The sequence below is a fragment of the Dermacentor variabilis genome, chromosome 1 (genome assembly GCF_050947875.1).
Source record: "Dermacentor variabilis isolate Ectoservices chromosome 1, ASM5094787v1, whole genome shotgun sequence".
Classification (NCBI taxonomy): domain Eukaryota; kingdom Metazoa; phylum Arthropoda; class Arachnida; order Ixodida; family Ixodidae; genus Dermacentor; species Dermacentor variabilis.
The window spans coordinates 31,484,786-31,500,136 of record NC_134568.1 but is presented as its reverse complement, the minus strand read 5'-3'; the positions used below and the strand labels follow the sequence as shown (position 1 = coordinate 31,500,136).

At 45.3% G+C, this 15,351-nt stretch overlaps 1 protein-coding gene across 4 annotated transcripts in view; it reads left to right on the top strand.

Annotated features, from left to right (window-relative positions):
* The window catches only part of LOC142576251 (methionine aminopeptidase 1), a 60,939-nt gene extending 45,912 nt beyond the window's left edge, over positions 1–15,027 (top strand). For 3 of the 4 annotated variants that reach the window (XM_075686309.1, XM_075686304.1, XM_075686293.1), the window contains 4 exons: positions 8,508–8,545; positions 8,695–8,760; positions 11,649–11,841; positions 14,726–15,027. In XM_075686309.1, coding sequence (XP_075542424.1) covers positions 8,508–8,545; positions 8,695–8,760; positions 11,649–11,812 — 268 coding nt within the window. In that variant the 3' untranslated portion in view covers positions 11,813–11,841; positions 14,726–15,027. Of the gene's footprint in view, positions 1–8,507; positions 8,546–8,694; positions 8,761–11,648; positions 11,846–14,725 lie in introns of all 4 variants that reach the window. The other variant, XM_075686298.1, reaches the window with a different exon arrangement.
* The last annotated feature ends 324 nt before the right edge of the window (positions 15,028–15,351 follow it).

Here is a 15,351-nt window from a genome sequence, read left to right as displayed (position 1 = left end):
AGGTGAATAGCTGCACGTGCTCTGATAAAAGGAGCCTGGGAAGGCCAAAGTCATGTGTCCAAACAATCTTTACTCTTTTTCTTATTTTTCTTATGTGTGCTTGTTTAGCCTGCTGCTGCAACAGAAATTGGAAGGGAGGTTTGAAGGGGAGGGGGTGGAGTACACAGAGGGGGCGCGGGAGCCCCGGACTGGGTCCTTGCAGTCTTCGCACTGTGGCTGCTGCAGTAGGTGAACCGGGCAATTTCATTGATGGTACCACAGGGTCATTCTACATAGTAATTTTTTCTGTAATATTCGTTGGAGTTCGGTGCCCGCACAATGTTACATATAAAATATAATTCTATTTGTATTTTTATAAACATACTCGCTCTTAGTTCCTGTATAGTGTCAGCACTGTATGGCATTGCGCCCTTGCTAGACTGCTTCTGAAAAACTGTTATTCTGTCTGTTAGATGAAACTACAGTGCTAAATTACAGGATCTGCAGTCATAAAGCATATTATAGCGTCAACAAAGTTAACGAACCAGACATTCGCCAGTAGAAGAAAAACTGGCAAGCTCAATGCAAAAGTTTATCCACCAAACAAGCCTTGAATGTTCATCTGGAAGAATATATAATTGGAAAAAGAGAGTTTTATCTTGCCATGGAAATGAAAACTGAAAACGCTGAACCCTAGTTATAATGAAGTCGCAAAGATACGTTTCTTGTATCCAGTACGACCGACGAATTTCCGTTAGACTCTGGTTAATTCAGTCCTAGCCAAAGGTGCTGGCTGGCACCCATATATTTCTATGGATCATATCTTTCATTATTTAGATCCTGAAGTTGGCCCTCACCGCATAATTCAAACTTGACTAGGGAGCATGCACACTCCTGACCCCATTGGTTACCCCCAGTCGTGACCACAACGGCTGTAGCATCTGTCTTGGAGGAGCTTAGTAGAGTTAACGCTTCAAAGACATGTTATCCCCCGCTGAAAATGCAGACTTTCAGCCTGCCTTTAGCCTGCCTTCAGCAAATTGCAAAGTGAAAATAGCAGCTCATAATAAACTACAGCCGACGACCAATAATTTGGACTCCACGGGGAACGTAAATAAGTCCGAACTATCGAATGTCCAAAAGAAAGAATGTATCCAAAGAAAAGATAATTTTACTTATGTTGTAAGATCCCTGTGCAAGGAAATAAGTGGTTGATTCGTTGCTGCACGCACTTCCGCTTATGTGCAACCAAGTAAGCCTGTACTTCTGCCAGTTTTGTGCTGTTGCTGTACGCCCGTGCAAGGACTGCAAAGGCTCGAGTCAGATCCGCATGTGAAGGCTCCGGAGCACACAGTACATCGTCATCATCAGAGTTAGAGTCGCTGTTTGGCGGTAGGAGAACTTGCTCAATTATTTTGTCATCGTTCAGATTGGCACATGACAACGCCATGCTGTCAACGTCTGCAAAGTCTTGCAATGTAACGGCGGCAAAAATCTGCACACCACAGCCTAGCAGGTCATCAATGTCGTCCACATTTAAGCTTCTTGTGGTAGGCGGCAGTTGAGGTTCTTCAGTTGCAGCTGGGCTCATTCGGACTGCGAGGGCACCTGCATTGGTTCCATTTGATGTGGCCTGTCTATAAGTTCACAAGAAAGACTTCTTGGAGCCAGCAGAGCACTGTCTGGAATGCAAACTTAAACAAGCACAGAATGGCGAGAGCAGAGGCTCAATTCTCAACACGCATGGTGGCTGCACGGCCGCCATTATCCGCCATATTGACTCTCTGGTTGGCTGTGGAGAGCTCACGTGCCTTGAAATTCGTTCAGGGAAATGGAAGTTTTGTGTTTTCATCAATATGACGAAACGTGACGTGGAGCTGCAAATTTTATCGACTAATGCACTTTTTTTTTCTTTTTGTCCTTGGCATCTATATTGCAATGTTAGTGCTTCAAAATGAGAGTGAGCAGTAGCGTACAGAAGCCAGTGCAATGCATCTGCAATTTTGCAATTATGTGACAGCAATGCAAGATAGGCACATGTCAGCTTGCTGATTGGCTGGAGAAATATGCCGTGGGGAGCGTCACAGGAAGGGCCGTTTTATAAACGTCAATTTGACGTTGCGTGACGTTGCGCTGGGCCTCCATTGCAGAGATTTTCCGCCATAATTTGTGCTGCGACGAGCCGCTCAAATTATGCAAATAAACAGCCATGTGCAATGGCGGCTGAGAGGAATGCTTACTGCCACATTTTCCCCGTCGTTTGGCGCCATGAAAATCTTTTGTCCATAATGTGTACTCATAGTATTTGCATCGCTCTCGGGTGGTGCTGGCATTGGGCCATTATTTTTAAAAGAATGTGTTTATATGAAATAATATTGGTCGAACATAGCAAACTTTCTGCAATGTTGTCCACTTTTCACTGCTTCATTTGTAATCGAGCACAGGAGTACAGGGTGCACCGCTGCACCTCGCAGAATTGAAGGCCTAGGTGCAGTGCACCGTGAATAGGAATACAAGGTGCATAGAAACTTGGCTGAATCGAATAGACCTTATCTGAGGTGTAGGGCTCCGACCAAGGCAAGGCTTCAGAGATTACCATCTAACATGCAATCCCTGAGGCTATACTTGATGCCTTGCCTCTCTGAGGCCATACTTGATGTCTCGTCGAGGTTGCCAGAGGAAATAATGGCGGCAGAATTGGCATACGCTGCAGCCACAGACGGAGTCCGGATAATCGAATGTAGAGGTGGCAGCTGTCCGAATTACCGAGCATGTCAGGATTATCGGTGACCGATTTATCAGTCAGTGACTGTATGCCTTTTCGCACAATCAGAAGTTATGACAACGGCGTCTTTTTAATTTATAAAAAGGAATGTACTTAAGGCGGCGCGTTGAAGTTTCCTCAGCGGCGCGAGTAACCAGCGAACTGAACAAGAGATCGCAGCGCCGGCGCTTACGTCGCTGAAGCGGACACCTATGGTACGCGCAACGCTATCGGTGATATTCGGTCGTTTCTCAGCCAGCAGAGTCGGGCTGAGTCACTTGCGTTTCACGAGCTAGCGATTACGTGGCCTAGAATGCGCTCATCACCACTGGTAGGTCACGTATGTTGTAACAAGGTAGAAAGCAAGCTCGTTGGCGCCAACATTCGATGACTCATTCTGTTACCCGGGACAGGCATCTTGGCTAATGAAGCAGACGACGGCTTGTACACAGCAGATGACGGAAGCGAGAAGCGTTTTCGATGGAATAATCATGCGCTTTGAGCTGCGGAGGAAACCTGTTTTGCTTTACTGAGAACCTTAGGTTCAGTGCCTTCATTTCAGTTTCTTAGGCAAAACGTCAAGTTTGCGTTGTGTTACGAAAGCAAAACGGGGCCATCAGCACCGTTTTCTACGTGTCCAGGCTATGCGCGGGGTTGCCGGAATAGCTGGAAGATGTGATAGCAATGTTGATGCAACCTATAATTCAGGCAAAGCCTCCAAGATCAGCACTTGCAGTTAAATATAGGTTTGTTCGATTCAGAACAAGGTTCACTGCACCACAAACGAAAAGGTGCAGAGAGTGCCAGTTATGGTGTGCTGGGCTGCACCCACTCGCTGCAAGGTTCAAGGGTGCGCTGCACCGTGGCGACACGTTGCCTTGCACCCCATTCAATCGAGCACAGGAGTACAGGGTGCACCGCTGCACCTCGCAGAATTGAAGGCCTAGGCGCAGTGCACCGTGAATAGGAATACAAGGTGCAGAGAAACTTGGCTGAATCGAATAGACCTTATCTGAGGTGTAGGGCTCCGACCAAGGCAAGGCTTCAGAGATTACCATCTAACATGCAATCCCTGAGGCTATTCTTGATGCCTTGCCTCTCTGAGGCCATACTTGATGTCTCGTCGAGGTTGCCAGAGGAAATAATGGCGGCAGAATTGGCATACGCTGCAGCCACAGACGAAGTCCGGATAATCGAATGTAGAGCTGGCAGCTGTCCGAATTACCGAGCATGTCAGGATTATCGGTGACCGATTTATCAGTCACTGACTGTATTGCTGTTTGCAGTTAAATATAATGCGCATCTTTCTTCCAGTTTGTCTTAAATTGCCAGTGTGTTAGTGTTGGATGTAAAAAAAAAAAAACTGCATTCATGGCATTTGCAACAGCCTGCCGTTACCAGTGTTGCCATTTAGAGTTTCTTTTTTTTTTTTTTTTCAATGCCTAGCAGGAAAACTTTTCTTGCAGGCAGCAGGTATTTTAGCAGTTTCCATGTACTGTTGGCTACTATCTTGGCAGTACAAAACCTAAATTTCTTTATGATGATTTGTGCTTCAGTTGAAGCAAAAATGCGGCTCATCCATGCCCCTTTGCAAGTAAAAGGGAATTACAATCAAAACTCATTAATTTGAACATACTTAATTCGAACTTCCGGTTTATGCGAACTGATGATGATGATGATGACACAAACTTATGCAAGTATTTGTGACGGTTAATTCGAACATAGTGCACTCCGACAATGCTCTGAGCAGCACGCCAAATCACGTGGTGGCGCCCCTGACCAGCATTGCTCTGACCCCGCCATAGAGGAAAAGCTTAGAAGCGACCCTTGAATGCCACGCATGAGGTTCCGTATAAAGTCCAAGGGCGATAACACCATCGCTACGTGCCCTACGCTGTATGTGTGAGGGGAGCCGACAATCACGGCTCAATCTCGCCCGCGCGAAAAGGATGGAGCTGGGAGGAAGCGTGCCGTTTTCCGTCGTGCGTGAGGCACCCAACATTGCAAGGTTGGGGGGTCCACTCCGGCCGCAATTGCGCATGTGGCGGCTGCGCACAGTCACGGGGCCATATCTTGAGAGCGATCTGCGTTGGGGGCAGTTTAGGTGCTTCGGCGGCTCGTAGCTTTGTGTGTGCAGTGTGTTCCGGGCGCTCACTTTTCGTTGAAGCGATAGACAGCACGAATGTCACTTCACTCGCTGCTGCTGCTGCATTTCCTCATGCCAGCATTTTGACAGCCTGTTTCCACGGTCATTGAGTGAGATGTGTTCATGTTTGCTTGTGCGTGCGTGGCACCATGCTTGTTAATTTAGTTGGTATGCCTATGTTCACAAGTTTATTGGCCGTTAAAACTACTATCCTTGCTTCGTATAGCTGTCCACTAATTTGCGATCGCAATCGATGCTTCGCCTTTCGAGTTTAACTACGACTTTTTTACAATGACGAGGCTAAACTGAGACGTCCCAATGGAAAGGTTGTCAGAGGCAGTGCGCCACATCCGATTTTGTACAACAAGACAGACCTTGAATACAAGGACGCGAAGGCAACACCCAGTACCTCATTCTCCTTATCTTTTGCATGCGGAAATGCCGCAACAGAAGGAAGCATATCTACATGGTTATGATCAGTGGTAACAACTTTGTCATCTTCATAAAACATGATGTGTCAAGAATGGAGAGTGAAAAACGTAAACACAACGCCGATCTATCAGCAGACGAAGGAAAAAGCATGCAAGCACGCAGAGGGAAGCAGCGGCGGAGGCCCAGTCCCGCTCGGCAACTCTGCTGTGGCAGTCTTAGGTGGCAGTAAGGGGGCTTAGGTGGCAGTAGGTGGCAGAGGTAATTAGCGCCATCCATCAAGCTGGCAGGAAAGCAAATCCGCTTCCCTCCCACTGCTTCTCGCAACTGCGCTCCCCTCGCCCTGCTTCTCAACTCCCTCACAACTACCTCACCTTCGATGGTTTCCACACAGGCCCGGTGCCAGCATAGCCTGCACCCTGAAGTTTAGTTTTCTGTCGTTATCTGGAAGCGAACGTTGGCCAGCATGGGCAGTTTCGTGTTCCTCGCTGGCTGTGTGCTTGTGCACCACAATATTTCTGACTCGCATCGTTCGTGCATCGTGCTATGGTGCATGAGCACTTTAAAAACAATTCCTCCTTTTAATTCGAACAAAATTTCGAGTCCCTCCGAGTTCAAATTATCGAGGTTCAAACAGTGTGCTTTGTATTTCTTCCTCCGTGTGTCCATGCCTTCTCCTAACTATAGCTCTGGCAGTTCATAGCAGTTTCATCGCTATTTTCGTAAACGCGCTTTAGAGGATTTTGCCTCCTGGAATGGCTTCAAGACTGGTGGATGGAAGTTCCAAGCCACGAAATGTTGAAAGCAAAACTTTCTACAAAACGCGGGAATTTAGTCACACACACTACCACAAAGAAACATTACAGCTGCTGCACCATTTCCTTCTGATAGGCACACAACACTGCAAGTAAGCACGTGTTGCCTGTTCACTGATGATGCCATCGATAAGGCATGCTGCAATCGCACCATATATGGAAACAAAGTGCTGCATGAGTGGAGGTCTGTCTGCAGCAGCTGTTGTGAATCATGCCCATGCGTCACCCACACACTGCCTCTCGCAATCTCCCAATTAGGAAGGCAATTGCGACACACTTTGCTCCGTTTGCAAGGTGCCGCAAGAGGCAAATTGTCTACACCAGCCAATATATTGCAAAATGAGAACATGTATAGCGGTGCACTCAAATTTCGCATTCTGGAGTATCGTAATCGTAGGTAAAATTTTTTTTAGCTATGTGCAAATACTGGAACATACAGATTCGCGAATTGAATATCTACTATTCTGTTTTCTGAATAGTAGCCAACATGTCAAGTTTGATGGCATAGAGCATTTGATGTGGCACAATTGCTTCAACATTGCAGGTCTGCGATTTTGTAGCATTGCTTTCCACTTGATTCTATGGCCACTATAATCCTTTACCTTTCACAGCCAGCTGATCCCATTGATAATGCAAGTGGAGGAGGTCGCTCTGACCACTGGTGAAGCATGAAAAGGATTAGCATTGATGAATGCATCACTACAAAATTGTGGCCTAGTTCTGTGGATTTAGCATTAAATATTTTGGTCACATGGCAAAATTTGATGCGTCTGTTTTAGACGAAAATTCTGTTGCAGTTCTTTATGCACCTGGCATGTAGCATGCAGGCTTGAGAATAGCCTCCTTTCGTGGTTGTGTGTTATCTTTTTTTATACAATATTTTAGTATTATACAGTAAAACCCCCGTTGATATGTTCCTCGCGCTTGTGTTTTCCCGGCCGCTACGTCACGTTTTTATTATGTTCCCTTTTGGTAAGTTGTCATTCTGTAATATTCCCACATCTTACATTGCTTTTGAATGCGACAGTCATGTAAATTTAGTGGTGCAGCCAGCCAGCATGTTGCAAGAAGGCACGTTGCAAGAAGGCACATTGCAATAAGTAACCCAAATTTGCAATAAGTGGTTGAAGCTGCACAGAGCAGTTGGCAAAGCACCCGAGGAAGTGTGCATTGGCTACTGGGAACCATGCACACTAGACCATATCCATCAAGCGCAGGACTACATTTATTTTGGGGCTGGCAAGTGTCTTACTTGCGTTGCATAATCGCCATTTCTCTTTAGTCAGCTTTGCCACAAGAGCCCTGTTATGCAGTGAAGCATATCAAAAGTTGAAAAGGGCCACTGTTGCAGAACATTGTACTTGTCTCTTAATTATACTCGAGCACACATGCCATCCCCAGTCACATTACCAGGCTTTGTACACCTCGTTGAAATCCTTGAAAGCCTTTCAATTTGCAGAAAGATTCAAGGGCCCTTAACACTCCTTGAAAATAAATGTGATCCTTGAATTCCTTGAAAATTGGGGTTGAGGGCGACTTTTTGAACATTCAAAGTAAGAAACTCCGCATCGGGGTTATGCCGTAAACACTGCCTGTTTGGAAACGATCCAATATATTCTTTTGAGAGTTTCGCTAAAAAATTTAAGGTGACGTTTCCGCAGGCACTGATTACAGTTTTGTTTAAATTACTATTGTCATCATGGAATCAGATCAGGTGATTAAGTTGTACCACTATGTTTGTTGTTTTGCTAGTAGGTTCACACTGCAGCCATCATGGCTTCATTTTTTAGCCCTAGGTTCTAGAAATGCCTGGTGGAAAGTAGTTTCAGCCATTTGGCTTTAATGCAGCGAGTCTCTTTGACTGAAGCCAAACACTACTAACCATCATGCAGGCAATTGACATTGTTACAAAGGGACAGTAAAATTTGAAAAGCTAACTAAAGAGTTTCAGACATGTCTCAAACTCAGCAGCTGAGATTTCGCTTTTTTTCCTATGTATATTGTACTTGAATTTTGGCCTTTGGCATCCTTGAAATATCCTTGAATTGTACTTCAGTTTTGTGTTGGATGTTCTGTATGAACCCTCGATTACAAGTGCCAAATCGTCTAAAATTTTGCTGGCAGCCATCCTAAGCTGTTACTCTTCTTTTTTCTCGGTCCCTTGAAAAACGTATCAAGGTTCTGCTGTAGTAGTTATTTTGCCATCTGTATTAAAAGTACACATTTTTTAAAGCAAGCTTATTGGACTGATAAAAGGTTGATAGTTTAGAGCCAATTTTTTGCTGCTGGAGCACACTTTTATTATGTGCAAGTCCCTGCTCCATCACATTCCTATCTCTGTATAACAGCAGTGCTCTTTTGCATCTTTTTCCAGATTATTTCACACAGCCCCTAGTGTCCCACACTATGCTAGTAAGTGAACTGCCAAGCTCTGTGCGTGGCCTTCCCTTTGAGTTGTTTTAAGCATCTGGCAGTGTTCTGGCATTATATCTTATCCAGATGTGATGTGTTAACCGATCATTCTCAGCATTTGTTCTCTCGCTGTATGCCTTGTCTTACAGAAAACAAAGCCATTGGTGTGATGAAAGCTGGCCACTGCTTCACTATCGAACCCATGATATCGGAAGGTGTGTGCAGCTCCAGTTCAAGTGCAGTCTTTCTCTTCTCTAGGTTTCCCAGAGTGCAAATTCATTTTGTCTAGGAGCTGAAGTATTGTGTTGCTGAATCAGTTGCCTTCCTTTATGGCTGGCACGTACAAGCATGTGTGAAACATGCCGAAATTGCTGTAAGCCACCTTGACAAGTGGCTGCAGGTTACATTGCTCATGGTCTGTTTCAGCATTGTTTGACAAATGCGAGGCTGCCGGCCCTAAAGCCCCTCCATACAAAAGCCGCCGCTGCTTTTGCTAAGCAACACCAACTTTTGAATGCGCCGCCGTTCCGTGATTCATCATTCACACCAGTTCCGCTCCTGGGGTTTCAAACTCCAACAGCTCTGCTTCTAGAATTTCTGCTTTTGCTGCTGTAGCATACTAGCACCTCTACGCAGTGGTAGCAGGCAGCAAATGGTGTCGCTTCTGCTCGGAACTAGATGCTGAAATGATGTACCGTATTTATTCGCATAATGAATGTACTTTTCCAGTGAAGTGGTGTGCTTGTTTGTTTTTCTTTTTCTCATGTAATGATCGCACCCTGTACTTGCTGCTGTGAAGTAGGAAACGCACGGTACAATTCGGCATCTGATATGGCGTCCGGCGGGTACGATTGTGTCTAACGCTGTGTCGGACGCCGAATCGTACCTTGTCTCCTACTTTAATTGTGATAGCAATTACATGGGCGTTCCAGGCACATTTTTGCCGTCATCGCCGCGCGCCGTGGTGCAGGGGCGAGGGAAGCCGACGATCGAGGCTCAATCTCTCGCGTACAAGGGAGTAAAGTGGGAAGGAAACACGCCATCTTCCATCGTGCGCATGGCACCAGGGGTGAGGGGAGAGAGTGGGGTGCACTGCGTTTTACGGGTTTTACTCCGGCAGCAACTGCGCATTGCGCGGCCGTGGTGCGCCCTGTCTTCAAACCGATCTGCTTCAGGGCTGAGTCGATGGCAGCTCATACCTTTGTGTGTGCTGTGTTCTCGCCGCTCACTTTACGTTGAAGCAAATGTTTGCAAGTTTACGTAGCCGTTAAAACTTCAATCTATACTTCGTGTAGTTGTCTACACGTTTGCTATCACAATCAATGGTTTGCATTTCGGGCGAAACTGACTTTTGTAGAGGTGGCCGCGGGAAAAAAAATTGCTCATAATTTTACCCCGCATAATGAACGCACTCCAACCTTGTGCATATATTTCGGAAAGAAAAGTGTGTTCATTATGCGAGTAAATATGGTAAGTTGTGCTTTACACCGGAGGCTGAGAGGATGACTGAGAGAGAGGAGCATAAAGGAGGAGGGTAGATCGGTGGTACTGAACCTGGTCGGCGGAAACATGTATAGGGTGTCTCTAGCTGGCCCTTTACTGCAAGATGGCTTTACAAGGGACACTAAAGGAAAGAAAATAATGAAAATGGAAAATCAGATTGCGGCCACCTGTCGTGGAATATACCTCTCTCGTGTGATGTGTGTTGTGACGTTAGGGCACTGGGAGATGGAGCTGAGGCAAGAGGTAAGCAGTTCGAGGAATGCCGGCAACGCAAGTTGAGAGAGAAGTGGCCGATTTGTTGATACCAGCGGAGGTGGTGACAAGGAGATTATGTCATGACCTCAGTTTTGGTGTGGGTGATTCAAATTGAGGAGCGGCAGTGGAATGTTCGGTGGCAGTTTTGTATGCAACAAAGTCATATATTGGGGCCCAGAAAACGATGATTGACTTCTAGCAGATAAGCTATCAAATAAACTCGACTTCAAATTTTCTTTTACTATCCCTTTACAGTTACACCTCACTCAACTGTGGTGAGGCAAGTGGCTATGGCACTGAGCTGCCAAGCCTGAAAACGCAGAATCAAATCTTGGCTGCCGTGGCCACATTTTGGTAGGGGCGAAATGCAAAAACGCTTGTGTACCATGCATCAAGTGCACATTAAGTAACCCCAGGTGGTCGAAATTAATCTGGAGTCCCCCACTTAGGCATGCCTCATGATCACATCGTGGTTTTGGCATGTAAAACCCCAAAATTATTTTTTTTTTAATCTTACCTAGTTATAAGTTGCATTCAATGCGAAAACAGCATAGTTAAATCCAATATTCACTATGAGCATATATTTGTTACAAGATGATGTTGTCGATAAGCATTTTGATTTAATTATGTCCCCTATATCAAGGTTCCACCGTATTTCAGTAAAGGTCTGATGTCTGCAAGAACACTCCTTTGTTGTTCTACTTTTATTAAAAAGTTTTCTTTCTCTCACTCTCTCTTTTGTAATCTTCTGTTTATTCGCTACAAGACTTTTGAATAAATAAAATGCAGGGCTTGATATATGAAGTTGCAGAGTTGACATTTAGGCTTGTTGGTAAAGCATTCTTATTGAAACAGCATGTTAACTGGGACAAGAAGAAACGAGAGAAACGCTGCCTTCTGCTTCCCTCGTTTCTTCTTATCCCAGTTAACGTGCTGTTTCAGTCAGATTGATATATGAGCATGGCAGAACCGGGGGCGAGCACCCTTTGTTCACTTTTCCTATGTTTCTCCTTTAGAATTGCATTCAAGTTGTGTTAAACAAGAACTTTTCATGAGTAGCAGTCAGTCTACAGGTATTATGTAGTTATCACTTGCATATGAAAATTCTGAAGTTACCACGAATTGGTCTGCACATTGAAAACTTGCTCCACAGCTTGCAAAGTTATGAAGAAGCAGATCATGGGCTCAGCTTCTTGTCGTATCATAGTTTCATTTTGCTTTGATGTGAAAATTAGCTTCTCACGTCAACATTGGGCCATTAGCTTGCTTTTTTTTTAAATGAATATGCATCTTTTGCCCATTTCCTCGCACTGACCTGCCCACATCCTTGTATCTGTGCATGCAGGGACATGGCACGATGAGGTGTGGCCTGACAACTGGACAGCAGTAACGGCAGATGGCAAGCGCTCAGCCCAGTTTGAGCAAACACTGCTTGTGACAGACACTGGCTGTGAGATACTGACGCGCCGGCGCACTCATGACGGGCAGCCCTGGTTCATGAACAAGTGACCCCTTTCTCCACAAGGGCAGTGTTTTGGGTGGGTGAGCAGTACTATACCTGGCAACAACTTTAATTTCCAGGTGAAGCAGTAGGAGCCGAAGTGCATGTGTGCTAAGAGTACTTCTGGATATAGTCCCAAGCTTCGTGGTTGTTTTAAAGATATTAATATTGTTTTTCTTTCTTTCCCTTATCTATGATGTTTGCTGAAATATGTACACTACAATTTATGTTTGCATCTGACCCAAGCCTAAATTTATATGAAAAGAACATGTGCACGCAATACCTGAACTGCAGCAAACATGGCGCCACCCATTCTTGATGCCTCAAATTGAGTTTAATTGCACTCAGGACAGATGAATAGCGCAGAATGTTTTCCCTTTCTCTAATTTTACTGCAGTTGATCCATGTCAGGGATAGTTTCTTTTCTGCGTGACATGGCATCCAGCCTTACACCTAGCTGAAGCAACAGGCATTTTGCCCGCGGTTTAGCCAGACTGCATCCACTTAAAATGGCATTCCAAGGCATGGCCAAACCAAAGTATGGCCCCTGACCCGGTTTTTTAAACCTCCGTGTGAGAGGCCGGGGTCGTTTATTATGGCACCCACTAACATGTGCCCCATACATAGTACCTGTGAGTAGGTTCACTGCCTCCACAAAGAGGAAGCTCTTGTCTGTTGACTCGCTGTGTCCACTGACCTCTTACTTGAACTATGCGTCTTCCACATGTCCAACTTCACCAGATCCCCTTCAGCACTGACAGGGATGACTCGACCATTCACCGTGTCTCCTCGCCTCATGTCCACTCACAGGCTGCCCATTAACACCCACGCACTGCCCGAACGCGACTCCATTGCGTCACACACACAACTTTTCGAGCTATCAGGCCGCTCCCAAGCTTAGAGTTTCACCAGCTGTTGCATCAGTTGGAAAACGCTGCTGTGGCAATGTGGCCACCCCGACTGGCAGTGCACCGCTGTTGCAGTCATGTGACAGCATGGAAATCTCGCCTCCTCTCTTTTACTCTGCATGCAAGTGCTAGATGTCGCTCACTTTCACCTGCATCTGCTGACAGATTGGCGTTGCTTTTACATTCTTCAGCCTTCATTCTTAATGTGAGTCATGCGAGGTGATGATTTCGTTGCCACTGTGAGCATAATAATGCTGGTATGCGCCCTTCTGTTGTGGTGGTACTGTGTTCAAAAGACAACGAGAAGGACGTACTGGGTGTCATCTCCATGTCCTTCTAGTCAGCATCCGTCTTGTCATACAGCATCTGATATGGGTGCACTATCTCCAAAAAACTTTTCATAAGGATGTCTCAGTTTAGAATCGTCATTGTAAAAACAATCACAAACCAAGCCAACCAAAACAGGCACGAACGAGACCAAACCAAGTCACCCAAAATAGGCGTGAACAAGAGCTGACGCGAAACAGGTGTGCGGCTGACACCGGGCATGAGTGCGAATCGAGCTGTCCAGCAGATCTGCATGACACCAGTTTCCCACGCGCACGTCACTGAAGGGGCCGCTCTCATCTGTCTCCTCTATTCACGGCGTGCGCCATGCCACGAGAAATGGCTCCATGACTGACCCCTTACATCATACAAGAAAGCTTCCACAGTGTGCCGAGCACGTTTTTCCTCCAGTGTGGCCATGCCTTTACATGACACTGTTATACAATCGTGCCCACCTGCTACTCCAACGCCTATCAATGCCTACCAATGCCATCGCTGGCCAGTGCTTCCAATAAACTGTCCACATTGGCTATTTGATCAAGCCATTTCCATAAGACGTCATCATAAGACCCACGTCACATAGGCACCCACAAACTCCTTTAGCTCTTTAGGATAAGGAAGTTGTGGTCGTGTCACACAGCCAATAACAAGTTTTTAAAAGTAGCCACCAGAGGTGCATTCAGTGGTGTTTGTTTTTTGTACAACTAATTATGCTTGTAGCTATTATAATGAACACTCCTTCCATAAGAATATTATTCAATAGATTTGATGCCAAAGGCATACACCTCATTAAGAATCAAAGTGCACTCGCTAAACGTAGCAGGGCTGACAGCAATGCTAGCCACCCTGTGCTTATGTGCGTTTTCCCAGCCACCATAGCATGGCGAGTAGGCGCTGCGTTCTGCTACGTGAACTGCTGCAAATTATACTAAAACGCAACATATCATGCACGGTGACCTCGTAGGCTTTTTTTTTTTAACACATGCAACAATAATTGAATTATCAGCTTTAGAACAACAAGTATGGGCACGAGAGTACTCCCTTCAGCCGCCAAGGGAGTTCACCGATCTCCCTTGACCAAAAGCGCCATTAAATTCCTTTAGCGAAAGGGCGACCGTGTGACACCAAGTGCATCTCCTTCGAGAAAAAGGCGACGGAACTAAAAGGAGTTTGCGGGTGCCCATGTGACAGGGGTATTATTGAGTGTACGTTAGTGACTGCTGCTTTGTTGTTTTTTATTATTGGTCTGCTATAGTTAGCAGTTGTAACTATTACTTAAACAAATGTAACATACTGGTGGTGGGCCAGCTGTGCACCAGTTTTCCTCTTGCAGTCTGCAGTGTAGAGGTTGCAGTTGGTGCAGTTTAAGGAGGCCTTCGAGTTTGGCCAAGCTTTAACTAAAGTGCATTGGTTAAAGTGAAACTGTTGAAGACTCAAACAGTTGTTTCAAGTTGAATGTGATCATACATTTATTGACAGCAATCCAAGGCTTAAATATAAAGTCATAAGTTGAGGTGAATGGGAAGCAGAATTTTAACCTGGCCACTATTCTTTTGCTGCCCCTATCTGTGAGGCTGGTCACTGCAGTTTCGTTACTTGGAAGAGTTATTACTTTCCTGATTGCATGAATTGGTGGAAATTTCATGAGTTATTTTAACATTCTCTCTTTTTGTTTTTACTGTGCAGGTCCTGAATGCCACTCTAAAAAAGGAGAAAGGATTTTGTCTGTGATTGTAAATTCAAATCATGTGATCCACCGTCACCGTGATCTTGGAAGATGAAACTATTTTTGCTTAGGACTAAACAACTGCCCTTGCAAGGTTTTACACATGAAAAAGTAAAACTTTTGAAGAGAGAGATGACAAGGTTGACTGATCTGGTATGAGGAGAGTGGACCTTAAGGTCTATATTCAGGATTGTTGTCAAGAAAATTACTAATCCATTGTTCTTGAAGCCTGCTTTCATAAAATAAAAACAGTTGATTTCTATCTTTTGATGATACAGTGTATGTTTGGTAGTGAGTGACTAAAGGGACTGTCTAACATTTTTCAAGAACCTTCTATGTTGTAAAGCAATAGAAAGCTTACCATTCAAAGTGTCAGAACTTGCAGTGGTTTCTTTGGAAAGCAAGTACAAAGTTCTTTAACATACATTTTAACGCGACAGCGTTAAGGAGCTCGTGTCGCAGAAAAGCCGGTGTCGTCGGCGGCGTTGGCCGTGAGCGATAAATCCCGGCAGGCACTTCATGAATAAAAAACAACTTGCAAGATGGGCTGGGTGAGAATCGAACCAGGGTCTCCGGAGTGTGAGAC